The sequence below is a fragment of the Hyperoodon ampullatus genome (assembly GCF_949752795.1).
Source record: "Hyperoodon ampullatus genome assembly, chromosome: 8".
NCBI classification, from domain to species: Eukaryota; Metazoa; Chordata; class Mammalia; order Artiodactyla; family Ziphiidae; genus Hyperoodon; species Hyperoodon ampullatus.
Window position 1 is genome coordinate 6,832,539 of NC_136921.1, and position 20,314 is coordinate 6,852,852.

General features: G+C 41.5%; 2 protein-coding genes across 5 annotated transcripts in view; one reads left to right on the plus strand and one right to left on the minus strand.

Annotated features, from left to right (window-relative positions):
* Window positions 1-20,314, minus strand: part of LOC307057354 (UDP-glucuronosyltransferase 1A1-like) — a gene marked incomplete at both ends in the record, with an annotated part of 54,813 nt that overhangs the window by 9,461 nt on the left and 25,038 nt on the right. Inside the window, one exon of one of the 4 annotated variants that reach the window (XM_079710529.1) lies at window positions 439-505. The exons of 2 other annotated variants lie outside the window; for them this stretch is intronic. In XM_079710529.1, coding sequence (XP_079566655.1) covers window positions 439-505 — 67 coding nt within the window. Of the gene's footprint in view, window positions 1-438; window positions 1,303-20,314 lie in introns of those variants that run through there. One more of the 4 variants, XM_079710527.1, reaches the window with a different exon arrangement.
* Window positions 7,201-7,917, plus strand: LOC307057234 (dnaJ homolog subfamily B member 3-like; the record flags this gene model as incomplete). Its single annotated transcript, XM_079710358.1, has 1 exon — window positions 7,201-7,917. One exon carries the CDS (start codon window positions 7,201-7,203, stop codon window positions 7,915-7,917), a length of 717 nt encoding a protein of 238 aa, XP_079566484.1.

Below are 20,314 nucleotides of genomic sequence, written 5' to 3' on the forward strand. Positions count from 1 at the left end.
CTGATAAACGAAATAACCCAGAAGATGATACCAAAGACAGCTATAAATTACAACTCAGACCTAGGAGACTGGTGAGATAGAAATCAACGAGAGAGGACATTTGAGACTATCTCAGCATGCTCATTCAGCATCTGTGGCAAGCTCATCTACCCAAAGCACTTGCCAGACTACAGACATCTAAAGTTCCCACTCGGGGCTTCCCTGGTGGTGCAGTGGTTGAGAGTCCGCCTGCCGATGCAGGGGACACGGGTTCATGCCCCGGTCCGGGAAGATCCCACATGCCGCGGAGCGGCTGGGCCCGTGAGCCATGGCCGCTGAGCCTGCGAGTCCGGAGTCTGTGCTCCGCAACGGGAGAGCCCACAACAGTGAGAGACCTGCGTACCGCCAAAAAAAAAATAAATAAATAAATAAAAATAAAGTTCCCACTCAAATACACACCTGAGATAGTGGCTTTTTGCTAGCGCAGTTAATCCCACCAATAAAAACTGTATTGGGCATGATGGGCCTTGGGTAATTATTTACAAAGTCGCTTCTGAGAAGCCAGATAGATGCATAGCTCATAAGGTCCTGGAGAGTCACGTCTTTCTGAAGGACTTCCGAGGCAAGTGGTGCGTACTGGGAATAAACCACACTGCACAGAAAGCTCTCTGACAAGGCAATGAGTATGTTCTTCACCCGCTGCAGGAAGGTCATGCGATCTGAGTTAAAGGACAGAGGCCTGGGCACATAGGACGGTGGGTTGGGGCACTGGGTACCCTGAAAGTCCAGGCTGCACGGCAGTCCATTCAAGAAGAACACGGCAGGCACAGCCAGGTACTGGGCCACGATGGGGCCGCAGGGAAGGAAAGGGTCAGTCAATACAGCATCAAAGCCGCCTTCTGCCAGGGAGGACATCAACTCCTTGTTGTGCAGTAAATGGGAGCAGGCGGAAAACAGTAGAGCTGAGTCATCTTTGACTTTCTTGTATATTTTGACCACGCGCTGCAGAAAAGGATCGTTCTCGAAAACATTACGCCCAAGGTTTACAAAAGCCACTTCCAAGTCCTCCCTGCGGAATGGCACGGGATACCTCTTCAAGGTGTAAGATGCCCCTTCCTTAATGTGCAGGGAGGCGTCGGGTGCGAGGACCACTATATCATGTCCCTTGTGCTGCAGCTGATGGACGATCCTGATCAAACTCAGCCAGTGGCTGCCGTCTATGGGGACCACCAACAGCTTCCCACCCTGCGTCAGGGCAGGGCCAAGCGCACACAGCAGCAGGCCCAGGATGAGTGGACGTGGACCCTGGGACCCTGCTGTCATGGTGCCCCTGCCGTTGCTACCAAGACTGTCACCTGCCGGAGGTCTACCCTCTCCCACTTACACAGCGCAAGAACCAAACTGCACAGCAAGTTAATGTTTGATTATTTCACATGACGATCCCTGTCAGTCAGCTAGTAGTACCTGGAAGTTTACTTTTAGAGATAAAGAGGGCAGAACTGGACTAGGTCTCTTCATAGGCAACAACAGTTTAACTGGCTGGAATTCCTTAACAATCACTTGAATCACATTTTTTTATATCTTTGTTGGAGTATAATTGCTTTACAATCTTGTGTTAGTTTCTGCTTTATAACAAAGTGAATCAGCTATACATATATCCCCATATCGCCTCCCTCTTGAGCCTCCCTGCCACCCTCCCTATCCCACCCCTCTAGGTGGTTGCAAAGCACCGAGCTGATCTCCCTGTGCTATGCGGCTGCTTCCCACTAGCTATCTATTTTACATTCGGTAGTGTATATACGTCCATGCCACTCTCTCACTTCGTCCCAGCTTACCCTTCCCCCTCCCCGTGTCCGCAAGTCCATTCTCTACGTCTGCGTCTTTATTCCTCTCCTGCCCCTAGGTTCTTCAGAACCATTTTTTTTTTAGATTCCATATATATGCATTAGCATACGGTATTTGTTTTTCTCTTTCTGACTTACTTCACTCTGTATGACAGACTCCAAGTCCATGCACCTCGCTACAAATAACTCGATTTCATTTCTTTTTATGGCTGAGTAATATTCCATTGTCTGTTTGTGCCACATCTTCTTTATCCATTCATCTGTCAATGGACATTTAGGTTGCTTCCATGTCCTGGCTATTGTAAATAGTGCTACAATGAACATTGTGGTACATGTCTCTTTTTGAATTATGGTTTTCTCAGGGTATATGCCCAGTAGTGGGATTGCTGGTCGTATGGTAGCTCTATTTTTAGTTTTTTAATTTACCTCCATGCTGTTCTCCGTAGTGGCTGTATCAATTTACATTCCCATCAGCAGTGCAGGAGAGTTCCCTTTTCTCCATACCCTCTCCAGCATTTATTTTTTGTAGATTTTTTGATGATGGCCATTCTCACCAGTGTGAGGTGATACCTCATTGCAGTTCTGATTTGCATTTCTCTAATGATTAGTGATGTTGAGCATCCTTTCATGTGTTTGTTGGCAATCTGTATGTCTTCTTTGGAGAAATGTCTATTTAGGTCTTCTGCCCATTTTGGGGTTGAGTGTTAGTTTCAGGTGTACAGCAAAGCAATTCAGCTTTATATATATATATATATATATATATATATATATATATATATATATATATATATATATATATTCTTTTTCAGATTCTTTTCCATTATAGGTTATTACACAATACTGAATATAGTTCCCTGTGCTATGCAGTAGGTCCTTGTTGGTTATCTATTTTATATATAGTGTGTGTATGTGTTAATCCAGCACTCCTAATTTATCCCTCCCCCCGCCCTTTCCCCTTTGGTAACCACAAATTTGTTTTCTACATCTGAGTCTGTTTCTATTTTGTAAATAAGTTCATTTGTATTATTTTGTAGACTCCACATATAAGTGATATCATATGATATTTGTCTTTCTCTGTCTGACTTACCTCACTCTGTATGATGATCTCTAGTTGCATCCATGTTGCTGCAAATGGCATTCTTTCATTCTTTTTTATGGCTGAGTAATAGTCCATTGTGAGATAGAGAGATAGATAGATAGATAGATAGATAGATAGATATACCCAGCCACCACATCATTTTTTGATTCATTCATCCAGCCAACATCTATTGATTCCGGCACAGTACTGGGCTTGGAGTCTCCAGCAGAAACCACCACAGATGCGTCTTCCACCTCCCCAGAATTCATGCTCCATCTAGAGAGACAGACTGACAATCTAAACAGATAAACAGACACATCAGAGGTTGTGACCTAGCAGGCTAAGAAGGAAATGAATGCTGCTGGAGTAGAGAATGATGGGAAAGGAAGCCCAACTCAAGTCTGTGTGCACAGAAGGCCTTTCTCAGGGCAGATCTATATCCATTCAGGGAGGCAGTGAGAGAGCACTCGATAAATAAGAAACCAAAAGACATCAGGCAGCAAAAGGTCAACTGTGCTCATCGCACAGGCCCAACGTCTAGGGGAAAGAAGACACTCTGGGAAATTCTGATGATCAGTTGAAGGCGAAGGGGCAAGATGAACAAAAATACTAAGAGGAATACATACCTGTTGAGCGTATGCTGTGTGCCAGGTATGACGCTTACTACTTTACAACACATCTTAGGTAAACCCCAAGAACTGTGCTGTAAAAGCTGATACTCTTATTCCCATTTTACAAACAAAGACACTGAGGCTCAGAGAGATGGAGTGATTTGCCAAAGTCCTGTATTTACTAAGTGGCAGATCTGAGACCCAGGCCCTGGGTGTAGAAGCCTGGAAGCACTGCCTCTTAACCACGACTCCCCACGGCCTCAAGCAGGGCCCAGACAACAGTATTAAGACTGAGATGGAAATGGACAACAAACCAGAAGACAGAAGTAGAGCTGTAATCGCCACAGTCATTACCCAATCAAAATAAATGGAGAGAAGGCAGATGGCAGGACTTTGGGATTAAGTAGAATGTACTCCCACAGCAATACCCAGCACTAGCTGGTGCTCCAAAGATCGGGCGAAGGGTCAGGGAGCCAAGTATGGTAGCCGCCGAATAGAAGTGCCCCTCCCCAAGAAAGGGCAAATCGGAGTGCAGACAGAACTGAGCACCTCGCTCTTTCCTTTTGGGATCCATTGTTGTCTGACACAACCCCAGGATGAAAGCACAGAGCCCGAACTTTTCACTATGGACATCACTGGCCCATCCTTGGGGGTCTGTTAGGAGGTTCATGGAGAAACTGCTAACTTAAACTGATGTCCTGTTCACAGGGCCCCCCTCATCCTGGTACTTAGAGTAGTTACTTAGAGTCCCTTTTTCCTGTACCACCATCCTTCCTCCGCAGACCTCCAGTCTTGTGTGTGCTTACGTATGGGTGAACATGTGTGCACGTGCTCACACTCATGTACTCTGAAGCTCTCTGCCCTCCCTGCCCTGCCCGGACACTCAGCAATTCTCCAGGACCAAGATTCTGGGTGAACAGAAAAGAGGTAGCAATGCTTTTGCTCATTGGTGTGTGCTTATCTGCCATTCTGAAACTCATAGTCCAGTTTGAACAGTAAGGGCAGTAATTCTTCCGAAGTCTCAATGTTGTGAGAGTTCATCTGTAGATCACACAGAGCAAAGGGGCTGTAAGTACACACAGTCACCCCGGTAATGATTTTGTGGCTTTCCTGCACAATGCAGAAACTCAGAAAATTTTGAGGCCTCTGTGCCCTTGGATGGTTTGGGATCGTGGCTCTGCCCATGACCAGGAAATGTTCTTTACCATTATGAATAGCAGACAATCCACACACTGTCAAGAATTATGACCAAGAACCACAACTAAGCAATTCGATAAAGCTCCTGCCCTGAAACCTGTGAAGATCTGACACTCAAAATCCATTGTTAATTCCTTTACTCATCAAATATTTATGGGAAGTCTTGGCCCTCCCAGCACCATGCTAGGAGCTGGGGCCAGAAACCCAAGTTAGAAATGGTCTGTGCCTGTCAAGAGGGCTCTGGTGGACAAACAACCAGGCAATTACAGGGCAGAGTAAGATGTGCCCTGGTGGGGGAGCATGGGTGACCAAGGAAACTGAGCAGGCCAGTGATGTAGTCTTGCTTTAGGGGCTACTGAAGAGTGGGGCGTCTGCAAGAGCATTCCTGAAACCCATTGGAAGGTGATTTCTTTTAAAGCTGAAGCCAATAGTTAAGAAACCCACCACTCCACAGACTCCTAGTTCTTTTGATGGAATCAGATTGGAGCTGCTTGCTACTAAACTAAAAGGGCTACATAAACAAGTCCTTTGCCCTCTGGATAACCTGTGGGACCCTGCAGGGGGAAACAAAGCCATCTTCCTTAAATCTCTGTAGCATTGTGCTTTATTCTGCCTTGTACCCCTTAGCAGTCTGCCTATCTGTCTCTGCTACTAGACTCTCTCTGTGTCTCTGCCTCTATCTATGTATCTATCTATTCACATATATATATACATATATATGTCCACAGGTTCAGCTTTGGAACCAGTCTCTCACACAGGTGGCCGTCCATGGTTTTGCAGACAGTAAGACTCAGTAAATGTCTCTGTATGGATGTGACACCCGTCCTCCCTTTGCTCTAGGCCCCATGTCCAAGCAAGAAAGTGCCGAATCCGAATCATTCTACCACTGTTTCTCAGACCCACCTGCCATGGTCCTGCTTCAGGGCCTCAACCCCCAAGCCCCCTAATCCCTACCTGTCCCTTTTGGTTCCCTGCATCAGCTGTCCCCACGCCACCACCACCCCTGAAACCTTGGTCAACAGATCCCTAGGGCCCGGCATAGGATTCAGACTCCTCAGCCTTGCCCTCAGAACCCCCTGGGACGGACTCCAGCTCGCCCCTCCTCTCCAGCCCCTCTGCTTCACCCCTCCCTCTACCCCTTTCCCTCCTGCGATTCTGGATCACTTAACCCTCCCAAAACACACCTTGTATTTTTCCAGATTGCTTTGTTTACACCGGACTCTACGGCCAGTCTGCTTCCCACTACTGTTTATTGCGTGCCTAGCAAATGCCAAGTTCAGGTCTTCAGTCTCTCCAGGTGATATGGAGTCAGCAGTGTGTCATGATGAAATGGTGCACCCTTTTGGATCTACTACCCTTCATGATGAAATGTTGAGAGTTCATTGGTTAATCATTTCCTCTTAGAACTAAGTGACCTTTATTGGTGGTGCCTCACCATTTATGAAAGCAAAGAATATAGAGTCAGGGAGAGAGTGAGGAGGAGGTGGAAAGAAGTCAGAGGTCAAAAAGAAAATCATGGTTATGATACAGCAGTTTTAGCAGAAGTAATCGTTGAACCCCAAGTTTACCCACAGCACTATAAACATGGCCAAACAAGCTTTAGTCACTTTGATATACTAGACGAGGTGTTCACAAACTATGGGCCAGAGCCCCCTGGGGATCCCCAAGATTTCATCAGAGAATTTCGCAAAGTTAAAACTATTTTCATGATAATGATATTTGACTTTCGTGTACAGTAGAATTTCCCAGTGGCTACATGACACGTGATATAGCAATACATTGAATGTAGAAGCAGATATAAAAATCTAGCTCTCTGGTAAGCTCTCTGTTAAGATGAAAAAAATGTGAAATGAAACCACTCTTCATTAAATTTCTTTGGCTTGAAAACGAGTTATTTTTCCATAAAAATATGATTTATGTTAGCATGTAATGGGTTTATCGTTATTAAATTGACTAATTAACTTTGACTGTTTTAATTTTTAATGAAGTAAGTACTGATAGATATAACCCACATAAAATCAGAAGGGTCCTGAAGCCAAAAAGTTGGAGAAATGCTGTCCTAGACAAATGATACCACTGTCCTTCAGCCCAGGGTCGGACTAAACTCACTCCTGTTGCTCTATCCCTATCTCAGGCCGAGGGGAACCCTGACGTAAACCCTATTTTAAGGAAAGCATTTCCTAAGGCATTCAGAGCCACTGCCCCTATTTGGAGACCACAGGTCAGCTGAGGGCCGGGTGGGCGGAGCAAATAGGTGGGCGGGGCCTCCACGCCTGCGTGAAACACGTCACAGAGCGCCTCGTGGGGAGAGCATTCTGGGATGCGGCCTCAGCCAGTGAGACGCGGGCCTCGTCATAAGGGGCGGGCCTCGTCACAAGGGGCACCCCCTCCGGGCAGCCTGGCCTGGTGGGCACTCTGGCCCATGCCCCAGGGCTGACGGCCGCACCGCTCACCCTGTCCCTGGCCTGCAGGCTGTGCCCGGCCGTCCAGCATGGTGGACTACTACGAGGTGCTGGGCGTGCCCCGCCAGGCCTCGATTGAGGCCATCAGGAAGGCGTACCGCAAGCTGGCGCTCAAGTGGCACCCGGACAAAAACCCTGAGAACAAGGAGGAGGCAGAGAGGAGATTCAGACAAGTGGCCCAGGCCTACGAGGTGTTGTCAGACGCCGAGAAGAGGGACGTCTACGACCGATACGGCGAGGCTGGAGTGGAGGGCAGCTGGGACGGCAGGCCCTTCGGGGACCCCTTCGAGGACCCCTTCACCTTCCGGGACCCGGCCGACATCTTCAGGGAGTTCTTCGGCGGCCGGGACCCGTTTTTGCCTCACTTCTTCAGAGACCCGCTTGAGAACATTTTGGGCGGTCGGAGGAACTCCCGGGGAAGCAGACGCAGAGGGTCCGCACCGATTTTCTCCACCTTCAGTGAATTTCCAGCATTTGGAGGCGGTTTTTCTTCCTTTGATACAGGATTTACCTCCTTTGGTTCCCTGGGGAATGGGGACCTTTCTTCCTTCTCCATGTCTTGTAGTGGTGGGACGGGCAACTTCAAATCCACGTCGACTTCCTCCGAAATCATTAATGGCAAGAAGATCACCACCAAGAGAATCATTGAGAGTGGCCAAGAAAAGATAGAGGTGGAAGAAGATGGAGAGTTAAAGTCCGTGATAATAAATGGCAAAGAGCAGTTGCTACGCCTTGATACCAAGTGATTCCGGTCCACATTTAATTCAGAGCACATTTTGAGGAAGAGCAGGACGTTCTTTTTTTTTTTTTTTTTTTTGAAGATTGCAAGCGAACTCTACTTTCAAAACAACTGTACTCAAGAATTTAGAAACAGTTCAAGGCGATGCCTATTTGTTGTTGTTGGGACCACAGAATGGGACCTCTGTTTTTCTTTAAAACTGTGGTAAATATCTGTATGCACTTTGCTATTTATTAAACATCCCAAGGCTGACAGTGATTATTTCAGTGTACTAAGACAGAATGTTCACCACCGCACTTTGAACCTTGCCTTTCAATTTTGTTTGAAGTGTGAGCCAAGTAGCTCGCTCTGAAGTTAACATTGTGAAGATAAATACATTTACTTCAATTTTTTAGCTCAAAGTAGTAAGAGATATGAATATATGAATAATACTCCTGGCTTACAGATGGTTTTTAGTTCTACATAATGCTGGTGACATAGTAAGAGTTGACTGTTTAAAAATAGCGGTAAACCTAGGCTTTTTAAAAACAGGTAAACCTGGCACAGGCGATGTATTAGTTTCCTATGGCTGCTGTAACAAATTACCACAAACTTGGTGGCTTGAAACAGTGTCTGTTTATTCTCTTAGAGATCTGGAGGTCGGAAGTCTGAAATTGGTTTCATTGGATTGAAGTCAGTGTTAGCAGGGAGCGTGTTCCCTCCAAAGGCTTAGGCAAAATACTTAAATTCCTCATGGTTACCGTTAGTTAATAGGATCCTTAGGACACTATTAAGATAACTTGACTTAAACAGTAATTAAAAAAAAAAAAACAGTGGTGATGACTCAAAAACTATTCAATTGCTAGCTGTACCCAAACTGGTTCTACAACTATGAATGCTGGAAATGTAAAAAAGCGTTTCCATAAGGCTACACAAAGCTATCCCATTGCCATGTGTATGATGTATTTCATTTCAAGTTAGATTGACAAAAGCCAGAAATATTGGAAGGATTGGAATAGTGGAAAGTTTGGAATATTGATTGAGTGATGAAACACACACACATCTGAGAGGATAGCTTTCTGTTGGCACAATTTATGTCCCCAAAGGGGGCATGGTTGCCTTAGGATAGTCCACTGCAAAATGTTCCATCCTCCTTGGTCATCTCCCAAAGAAAGGTTTACGTAAGGCATGAGAGCAAAAAGACAACTGGACAGACTAAAACTGCAGCATGTTCTTAGTTCTTTACCGAAAAGTCATGTGACCTGAGCACATTGTTAACAAACTTAGAATATATGAGATTGAGTTTGGATACCCTTTGGTCCTTTAAAGTCCAATCCCCATGGAATGACATGCAAAAAATACACAGCAGGGACACAGGATTCAGCCACCACTCTCCTACAGGGACACGCGGAGTCTGTTAAAACCATATCAAATCAACAGTCACTGAAGTACCTCGGCAGTGCTGCTTATATACTCTGTACAAGCAGGATCAGAATAAAACAGACCACTCGGGCTTTTCAAAAATGAGTTCACTTGCTTGCCAGGCAAGGGAACACACTGTTGAAGACATTCATGGTGGTTGAGGGAGCTGGAAGGGATGGGGAGCAGGGAGAGAAGGGATGTTAGGAGTTTTGAAGTGATAGGAAGGAAGGTGCACAGTTTCATGGTGCTTATGCTAATTAAGGGTAGAAAATTACCGTTCTGGATAGAGCAAAATAAGTGCATTTGTATACAAATGGTTAAAATAAGTCCCCATTGTTCAGTGGTCTGGTAAGTCTTCAGCTGAATCCAGTAAGAGTTGGGCACACCAAGATGACACAGAGGTCTTAGATCTTCAACCGCTCTGGGTAGTTAGAATAGTTGAGGGCAAAGACAGCATTCAGTTTTGATATATCCTGGATTAGTACTGCTAAGTGGAAAGTTTCCCTTTTACAGAAATAGAAAACATTTAAGGAATTTTCAGGGAATTCCCTGGTGGTCTAGTGGTTAGGCACTTTCACTGCCATGGCCCCGGTTCAATCCCTGGTCAGGGAATTAAGATCCCTGCAAGCTGTGAGGTGTGGCCAAAAAAATTTTTTCAAAACTGAAAATCTTTTTTTGTTTTGTTTTTCTGTTTTTTTGTGTGGTATGCGGGCCTCTCACTGTTGTGGCCTCTCCCGTTGCGGAGCACAGGCTCCAGACGCGCAGGCTCAGCGGCCATGGCTCACGGGCCCAGCTGCTCCGCGGCATGTGGGATCTTCCCGGACCAGGGCACGAACCTGTGTCCCCTGCATCGGCAGGCGGACTCTCAACCACTGCGCCACCAGGGAAGCCCTGAAAATCTTTTTTAAATGTCTTGACTCAAAAAATCACACTGCTGTAGGCCTGTATATAAGTATTCCTCTTTTATGGAAAGGTTTGAATGGGTTTCAGAGTGGAAGAAAAGCATTTCCTCTGGTGCAAAAGTGACCGTCTCAAGTCCCCTGCGTTGGATTCCCTCCATGGAATCACTAACACCACCCCACAGAACACACCAGGAGGGAAAAGTGTGTTCCTGTGAGCTCCAAGAGACCTGGGGACCTGTAGTCAGCAGAATCCAGATAGACACTTCCCCGCTGGAGCGCCACAAGTAACCAGTTCTAGTTTAGCTTATCTCACACAACAGAAAGCATTTGAAAGAAAGAATGCTCTCTTCAAATAACCATTAAGGATCAGTCTTCTTTCCCCTGTGTTTCCATTCTTCTGTCTCCAAACAGGGAGGGAGTTCCTCTTCATCTTGGGCAATCATTCACCCAAATGCTTACTTGTCCAGGAATTTCTAATTCCACTTTCTCAGTAAACACAGATTCATTTCCTCTTCTCCTACTCTCCTTTGAACCCTTTCTGTACAATTTCAACGACCACCAATGAGCATATGCAGCAATCTAATGTGATCACACTCTGGGAAAGAGTCAACAGCCTCATTAATGAAATAGTCTATTCTCCATCTTTAACCCATGCAGCTGAATTTTGGACTTATTAGTAACTTACAGAACTCTTTCCTCCTATTAATATGCAACTTGTAAAATACCCAATCAGAAATAAGCTTTGTTAAGGTGGAGCTCTCTAAGGAAAGCTCCTTATTTGTTTTTTTGTTTTTGTTTTTGTCTTCCACTTAGTGGATGAGAATACTTAATGTAAAATCAGGGAGAATGCTTCATTTGAAGTATCTATATTTGGCAAAATAAAGAGGAACTCTTTACCTTGGAACTTTATGAAAACAAAACCATTTGTTGAAAATGAGTATATTCATATTATGGGAGGGGCAGTAGCTAACTTGGAAGCAAAAGAGTGAATTTTTTTAATGCATATTGAAAGCAGTAAAGATCATAATTGATAATGCAAAAGTAAAATCAGTGTAGAAGTGTGCTCTTCTGGAGATCATCTCCCAGAATGCGTCAGAAAAATAGAGTAGATAGGATTGAAGAGCAACATGAGAGCAACAGAGCCTGGAAAGTAGAAATCTGTGGGTGACAGATGTTCCCCAAGAAGAGACAAGAACAAAATTTCAATAACTTAGAGGAAAACTTTCAAGTTTTCAATAAGATCTGGGTTGAACTTTAGGCTGATGGTGTGTGGTAGGCAGAAAAATGGCCCTGCAGAGAAGTTCACATTCTAATCTCTGGAAGCTGTGAATATGTTGCCTTACATGGCAAAGGGACTTTGTAGATATGATTAAGTTAAGGGTCTTGCCATAAGGAGGTTACCATGGATTATCTGGGTAGTTTCAACCTAACCCCACGGGCCCTTATAAGTGAGAGGGAGTCAAGAATGTCAGAGATCTGGAGATGCTGTACTGCATTTACATGGAAGTGGAAAAGTACCAGAGAATTCCCAAATTAACAACAAATAAAATCGTTTATAAAAAAAGGAAAAAGGAAACACAAAAAGAATGAGCTTATACTAAATAGAAGGAATAAAATAATCATGTGAATGAACAGAATTCTTACATCGAAAGAAATAGATTGGATGGAGATTTTTTTATATTTTTTAAATTTTTAAGTAAACTTTTAAATAAAGTTTTCAAGTTAAAAGAGATAGACTTCACATACATGGTCAAGTTACTTTTTTCAAGGGTTCAAAGAATATTCAATAGGGACAGTCATTTCAAGAAATGGTGCTGGGAAAACTAAATATCCAAATGTAAAAAATGAATTTGGACTCTTACTGATGTCATATAAAAAATTAACTCAAAATGGATCAAGGATCTAAAACTATAAAACTCTTAGAAGAAGGCATAGGACAAAACTTCACAACATTGAATTTGGAGAAGATTTCTTGAAAATTACACCAAAGGCATAGTTAATGAAAAATAACAAATTGCTGATAGTTTTGGTTTTCTTTTTGCGGGGGGACATGCCACACAGCATGAGGGAACTTAGTTCCCCGACCAGGGATCAACCCCGTGCACCCTGCAGTGGAAATGCAGAGTCTTAACCACTGGACCACCAGGGAAGTCCCTAAAAAATTAACAAATTGGACTTCATGAAACAATTTTAAATGTGTACATCAAAAGATATTATCACAGAGTTAAAAGGCAGACCATAGAATGGGAGAAAATATTTTCAAATCATATATTTGATAAGGGATGAATATCCAGAATATATAGAGAACTCCTAAAACTCAAAAACAACCAAAAGACCTGATTCAAAAATGGGCAAAGGACTTAGACATTTCTTGACATATGTGCAAATGACCAATAAGCACATGAAAAGATGCTCAACATCATTAATCATTAGGGAAATGCAAATCAAAACTACAGTGAGATGTCACCTCACACCGATTAGGATGGCTATCATTTAAAAAAAATACAAAAAACAAACAAAACAAAGCAAAAAATACAGAAAACATGCCTGGCAGAAGATGTGGAGAAATTGAAACCCTCATGTACTGTTGGTGGGAATGTAAAATGGTGCAGCCACTGTGGAAAACAGTATGGCAGCTCCTCAAAAAATTAAAAATAGAAATACCAGATGATCCAGCAATTCCACTTCTGGGTATATACCCAAAAGAATTGAAAGCAGCATCTCAAAGAGATAATTGTATGCCCATGTTCATAGCAGCATTATTCACAATAGCCAGAAGGTGAAAGCAAATTGTGTCCATTGGCAGTTGAAACGCAAAATATGGTCTGTCTATACAATGGAATATTATTCAGACATAAAAAGGAAGGAAATTCTGACATATACGACAACATGAATGAACCTGGAGGATATGATGCTAAGTAAAATAAGTCAGTATCAAAAAGACACATACTATATGATTCCACTTATATGAGGTACCTAGAGTAGTCAGATTCATAGAGACAGAGAGTAAAATGGTGATTGCCAGGGACTAGGGAGTTGGGCAAATGGGGAGATGTTGTTTAAGGGACGTAGAGTTTCAGTTTTTCAAGATGAAGAGCTCTGGAGTTTTGTTGCACAACAATGTGAGTATAATTAACACTACTAAACCATACCCTAAAAAATGGTTAAGATGGTAAATCTTATATTAGGGGTGTTTGACCACAATTAAACATTTTTAAGAAGCAAACTTTATGAAGAAAACACAGCAGTCATAAACCTATGTGCACCAATCTAGCAGCTATATGTTTAAAGTAAAAACTATTAAAATTCCATATGTAAATTGACCAAAATTCAGTTAAATGGGAAAATAATTTCAGACACCATTTTCAGATTTGGGCACAGTGAGATTTTTTTTAAATAAAAAATTGAAAATATACATTTTTAGTTTTATCTATGGAACATTTACAAGCGTTGATCATATGCTGTCTGATATAGTAGCAACTAGCTACACATGACTATTGAGCACTTGAAATGTACATAGCCCAAATTGATATGTGCTGTAAGTGTGAAATACATACCAGATTTTGAAGACTTAGTATGAAATTTAAACATGTGAACTATCTCATTAATAACTTTATATTGAGGCAAGTGGGCAAGATGTCAGATTGGAAAGAACTTGAGCTCACTTCCTGCCGCAGGCACAGCAGTATTACAATTTACAGAGCAAATATTGAAGAGAAAGACCTGAAGACTAGCAGAAAAGATCTTCTACAACTAAATATATAAAGAAGGAACCACAAGAAGATGTGTAGGAGAGGTGGAGACAAGGTAGAGTCAAGACCCATATCCTTGGGCGGATGACCCACAAATGGGGGATAATCACAATTGCAGAGGTTCTCCCTAAGGACTGAAGGATATGAGCCTACATTGGTCTTCCCAGCCTGGGGGTCCTGAACCAGGAAGGAGAGCTTCCAGAACATTGGGCTTTGAAAGCCAGTAGGGCTTACTTTCCAGAGAGCCAAGGAGCTGTAGGATATAGAGACTCCACTCTCCAAGGGTACACACAAAATCTCACATATACTAGGACCCAGGGCAGAAGCCGTAATCTGAAAGGAGCCTGGTTCAGACCTGCCTGCTGATCTTGGAGAGCCTCCCAGAGAGGCAGGAGGCAACAGGAGATCATCCTGGGGATATACGCACTGGCAGCAGCTCTGTTGGGGAGCTCCGTTCTACCACAGTAACACTGTGCTGGCAAGTGACATTTTGGAATCTTCCCTCTAGCTTATTAGCATGGGGACCCAGCCCCACCCACCAGCCTGTCAACACCAGTACTAGGATGCCTCAGGCCAAGTAGCTAGTTGAGTGGAGACACAGGCCCATCCACTAGTAGGCCAGCTTCCTTAGGACCCCCTGAGCTCGCAGCCACCTGGGACATGGCCCCATCTGCCAGAAGGCCCAGGATCTGGCCCTGTCCACCAGAGGGCCCAGGACATGGACTTGCCTACCAGTGCATCAGCACTAGTCCAGGGACCCCCTGGGCCTCACCCCACCCTCCAGCAGGCTGATACCAGCTCCAGGACCCTCAGGCCCTGCAGCCAGAGACTCCAGGATCTGGCTCCACCTACCAGTGGGCCAGCATTAGGTATATACATAGATATACATGGCCCCAACATAGGAGAACCTAAATACAAAAAGCAAATATTAACAGACATAAAAAGAGAAGTTGACACTAAACAACAATATTAGAGTACTTTAAAACCCCACATACATCAATGGATGCATCATTCAGACAAAATCAATAAGGAAACACTGGCCTTAAACAACACATTAGGCCAGGTAGACTTAATAGATATAGGTAGAACACTCCACCCAAAAGCAACAGAATACACATTCTTTTCAAGGGCACATGGAACATTCTACAGGGTAGATCACACATTAGGCCACAAAACAAGTCTCAGTAAACTTAAGAAGACTGAAATCATATCAAGCACCTTTTCCAACCACGATGCTATGAAACCAGAAATCAACTACAAGGAAAAAATTGCAAAAAACACAAACACATGAAGGCTAAACAGTATGCTACTAAACAACCAATGGGTCATTGAAGAAATCAAAGAGGAAATTAAAAAATACCTGGAGACAAATGAAAACGAAAACACAACAATCCAAAATCTATGGGAAACAGCAAAAGTAGTTCTAAGAGGGAAGTTTAGAGCAATACAAGCGTACCTCAGGAAATAAGAAAAATCTCAAATAAACAACCTAACCTTACACCTAAAGTAACTAAAGAGAATAAACAAACCCCAAAGTTAGTATGAAAAAAATAAAGATCAGGGCAGAAATTTAAAAGATCAATGAAACTAAGAACCGATTCTTTGAAAAGATAAACAAAATTGGTAAACCTTCAGCCAGACTCATCAAGAAAAAAGAGAGAGGGCCCAAATAAATAAAATCAGAAATGAGAAAGAGGAAGTCACAACAAACACCATAAAATATATAAAGGATCATAAGAGATTATTGTGAACAATTATATGCCAATAAAATGGACAACCTGGAAGACATGGACAGATTCCTAGAAATGTACAATCTCCCAAGACTGAACCAGGAAGAAATAGAAAATATGAACAGACCAATTACCAATAATGAAATTGAATCAGTAATAAAATACTCCCAAGAAATTGAAGTCCAGGACCAAATGGCTTCACAGGTGAATTCTACCAAACATTTAGAGAAGAGTTAACACCTATCCTTTTCAAACTATTCCAAAAAATAGGAGAGGAAGGAATGCTTCTTAACTCATGCTTTGAGGCCAGCATCACCCTGATACCAAAACTAGAAAAAGATATCACACACACACACACACACACACACACACACACATTACAGACCAATGCCACTGATGAACATAGATGCAAAAATCTCAACAAAATATTAGCAAACCGAACTCAGTGGTACATTAAAAAGATCATACACCACAATCAAGTGGGATTTATCCCAGAGATGCACAGATTGTTCAATAGCTGCAAATCAGTCAATGTGATACACCACATTAACAAACTGAAGATTAAAAGTCATATGATCCTCTCAATAGATGTGGGAAAATCTTTTGACAAAATTCAACATCCATTTATTAAAAAAAAAAAAAACTCCACAAAGTGGGTATAGCGGTAAAATACCTCAGACTAATAAAGGCCATATATGACAAGCCCACAACTAACACCATACTCAGTGGTGAAAAGCTGAAAGCATTTCCTCTAAGATCAAGAACAAGACTCTTGCCACTTTTAATAAACATAATATTATAAGTCCTGGCCATGGCAATCAGACAAGAAAAAGAAATAAAAGGAATCCAAATTGGAAAGGAATAAGTAAAACTGTCATTCTTTACAGATGACATGACACTCACTATACATAGAAAAGCCTAAAGGCACGATCAAAAACTACTAGAACGCATCAGTGAACTGGGTAAAGTTGTGGGACACAAAACTATTATACAGAAATCTGTTGCATTTCTATACACTGACAATGAACTATCCAAAAAAAGAAATTAATGATACAATTTTATTTTCAATCACATCAAAAAGAATGAAATACCTAGGAATAAATCTAACTAAGGAGGTAAAACATCTATACTAGGAAAACTGTAAGACACTGATGAAAGAAATTGAAAATGACACAGATGGAAAGATACACTGTGCTCATGGATTGGAAGAATTAATATTGTTAAAATGACCATACAACCCAAGGCAAACTACAGATTCAACACAATACCTATTAAAACACCAACAGCATTTTTCACAGAATGAGAACAAATAATTCTAAAATTTGTATAGAAACAGAAAAGACCCTGAATAACCAAAAAAAAAAAAAAAAATCTTGAGAGAGAAGAACAGAACTGGAGCAGCAACAAGGACGGACCTAGAGATTATCATACTAAGTGAAGTTATGTCAGACAGAGAAAGACAATAATCATGTGATATTACTTATATGTGGAATCTAAAAAAATGATACAAATGAACTTATTTACAAAACAGAAACAGACACAGAAAAGAAACCTATGGTTACCAAAGGGGAAGGCGAGGGGAGGTTTAAATTAGGAGCTTGGGATTAACAGATACACACGACTATATATAAAATAGATACATAGCAAGTTCTTACTGTATAACACAGGGAACTGTACTCAATACCTTGTAATAATCTATAATGGAAAAGAATCGGAAAAAGAATATATATCTGAATAACTTTGCTGTACAACAGAAATTAACACAACATTGTAAATTAACTACACTTCAAATTTTAAAAAGAGAAGAACTGGAGGCGTCATGCTCCCTGGTTTCAAACTATACTACAAAGCTACAGTGATCAAAACAGTATGGTACTTCAGTCTATGACTGAAGGCAATTTGTGGGATGATACACATAGAAGAAACACCATGTAAAAAACTTCTTCTTGCTGTTAATGTTAGTGTATGGTAGCTGTGAGTGCTGCTCCAACTATGTTTGCAACTGTACATGCCAAATCTAATAGCCCAGAAACCATCACAAATGAACTTCCCTTGATGGAAAGAATAATTATGATCCCAGTGAGGGCTAAAAAAGAAAGATAAAGAAGCCAAACACAACTGGTAGAATCTGGACATGTAAGTAATAAAAACTGGGGATTATTTAAAGTGCTCATTTGGAAATATGAAAATATGGTCACATTCCCCACTGCTATTATTTCATTTTATTTTTTTTAAAAAACATGTTATTTTTTTTTTACTCTTTATTTTATTTATTTATTTTTGGCTGCATTGGGTCTTTGTTGCTGCGTGTGGACTTTCTCTAGTTGCGGCGAGCAGGGGCTACCCTTCATTGTAGTTCGCGGGCTTCTCATTGTGGTGGCTTCTCTTGTTGCAGAGCACTGGCTCTAGGTGCATGAGCTTCAGTAGTTGTAGCACGAGGGCTCAGTAGTTGTGGCTCATGGGCTCTAGAGCACAGGCTCAGTAGTTGTGGTGCACAGGCTTAGTTGCTCCACGGCATGTGGGATCTTCCCAGACCAGGGCTTGAACCCATGTCCCCTGCACTGTCAGGTGGATTCTTAACCACTGCACTACCAGGGAAGCCCCCCACTGCTATTATTTTAAATAAAAATGTTGAGAATCACACACACACAAAAACAGGATGGTACTGGCATAAAAACGGACGCATAGATCAATGCAACAGAATATAGAGCAGAAATAAACCCACACTTATATGGGCAATTAATCTATGACAAAGGCAGTAAGAATATACAATGAGGGGAAGACAGCCTCTTCAGTAAATGGTGTTGGGAAAACATGACTACATACAAAAGATCAAAGTGGATTACTCTCTCATACCATGCACAAAAATAAATTCAAAATAGATTAAAGACTTAAATGTAAGACCTGAAACCATAAAAATTCTAGAAGAAAACACAGGCAGTATGCTCTTTAACTTCAATATTAGTAATTTTTTTGGATATGTCTCCTCAAGCAAGGGAAACAAAAGCAAAATAAACAAATGGGACTATAACAAACTAAAATCTTTTTTTTCATGTAATAATGTATATTTTAATATCAGATTTGTGTCGTGATTTAGAACAATAAATATCACACAGTGAAAAATTTATCATAAACTAAATGCAATAACAAGAGGAAACAAATGCTTATGCACACATTACCAAGGTATTTACAGTAAATTATAGTGTAGAGTTCCATCACAGCATATTTGTGTACAAAGCTGCTAATGTGAACACTGAAAGAAATCTGTCATGTAGCTCTTTAATCTTGATTTAATAAAGTTTGTACAGTATCAAATAATATCAAAAGTCTAAAAAAATGCAGTGAGTTTTTATATCATGTTTATAAATTATTGTTTATATACCATAAAAAATAAGGTCAAGAGTGCAGTTTTAAAAAAAGTAGAAATTGTTATTCTTGGTAAGAACTAGAAAAATGTATTGTCCCAAATAAGAAGCAATCTAAAGACTTATACAGTTTCCTAGGCATTTTCCTTTAACTCTCATACAACCTTGGTTACCGTATCCTATAAGATAAACCAACACAAACGGAGTGAGATAATCTTTTTATTAAAATAATAAAAGACACAGATCTAGTAATGAGAAACACTGGAAGTAAATATAATGATAGGCCTCCCCCAAAATGAATTAAATGACTTTTTGCTTGCAGGAATGAATGGGCTATTACTGAATGTGATAAAACTTGGGAAATTTCAAAGCATTTCTAAAAATTTTAATCTTTTTCAAGTTTTTAGGTATAACTGGCAATGGTGCATACATCCCAGGATTATGAAACTTTCTCGTATAATATAACTAAGACAAAATGTGACTTAAAGGTGCTAAATCATATCACAGAAAATAAAGATTAAGGATCCAGTAATTAAAAGGCAGCAGTATAGAAACCAGTCAAGAAGAAGCAGATGGACAGAACACAACTCTGTGTCTTAATTGGCACTTACCACAGTAACTAGTTATATTTTGACAAATTGTAGAACAAATGCCTATATTGAAATACGTGTGATACATGAACCATTTATATAAGAAACTGAAAGGGTAAAATTACTGGCTTATAAAACAAATTAAATTTAGAGAAAAGAAAAAAATAAAAGGAATGTGAAGAAAAATCTTACTTTTAAACTTACTGTGGGATCAAAATATTGACGGAGCTCTATCAGTCAAGAGCGGTCTTCCTGCTGCTGAGACAGGCAGGCAGCTGAGCCTGGCGCACCACTACCCCTCCTCTCTCCAAATGCTACTATGTAACTGGTGCTTTGTTTGTAGGACACTGAGCAATAGAGGCTTTTTTTTTGTTTTTTACTGAATGGAGTAAGTTCCTTGGTTGGGTTAACATATATAGATTGCCCGAGACAATAAAAACTTCACCATTACATTAGGTTAATGGGGAATGAAGGCCTTCCTAGTTCTGACAGGAGAAAAGGGTTGGCTGCTGAAGACAGTATGCGTGCTCTGTAGGCTACATACGTACATACTTAATAATTAATCACCTTCAGTAGAAGATTAAAAATTGATGGCTAGGGTGGGAGGGAGGGAAACGCAAGAGGGAGGAGATATGGGGATATACGTATATGTATAACTGATTCA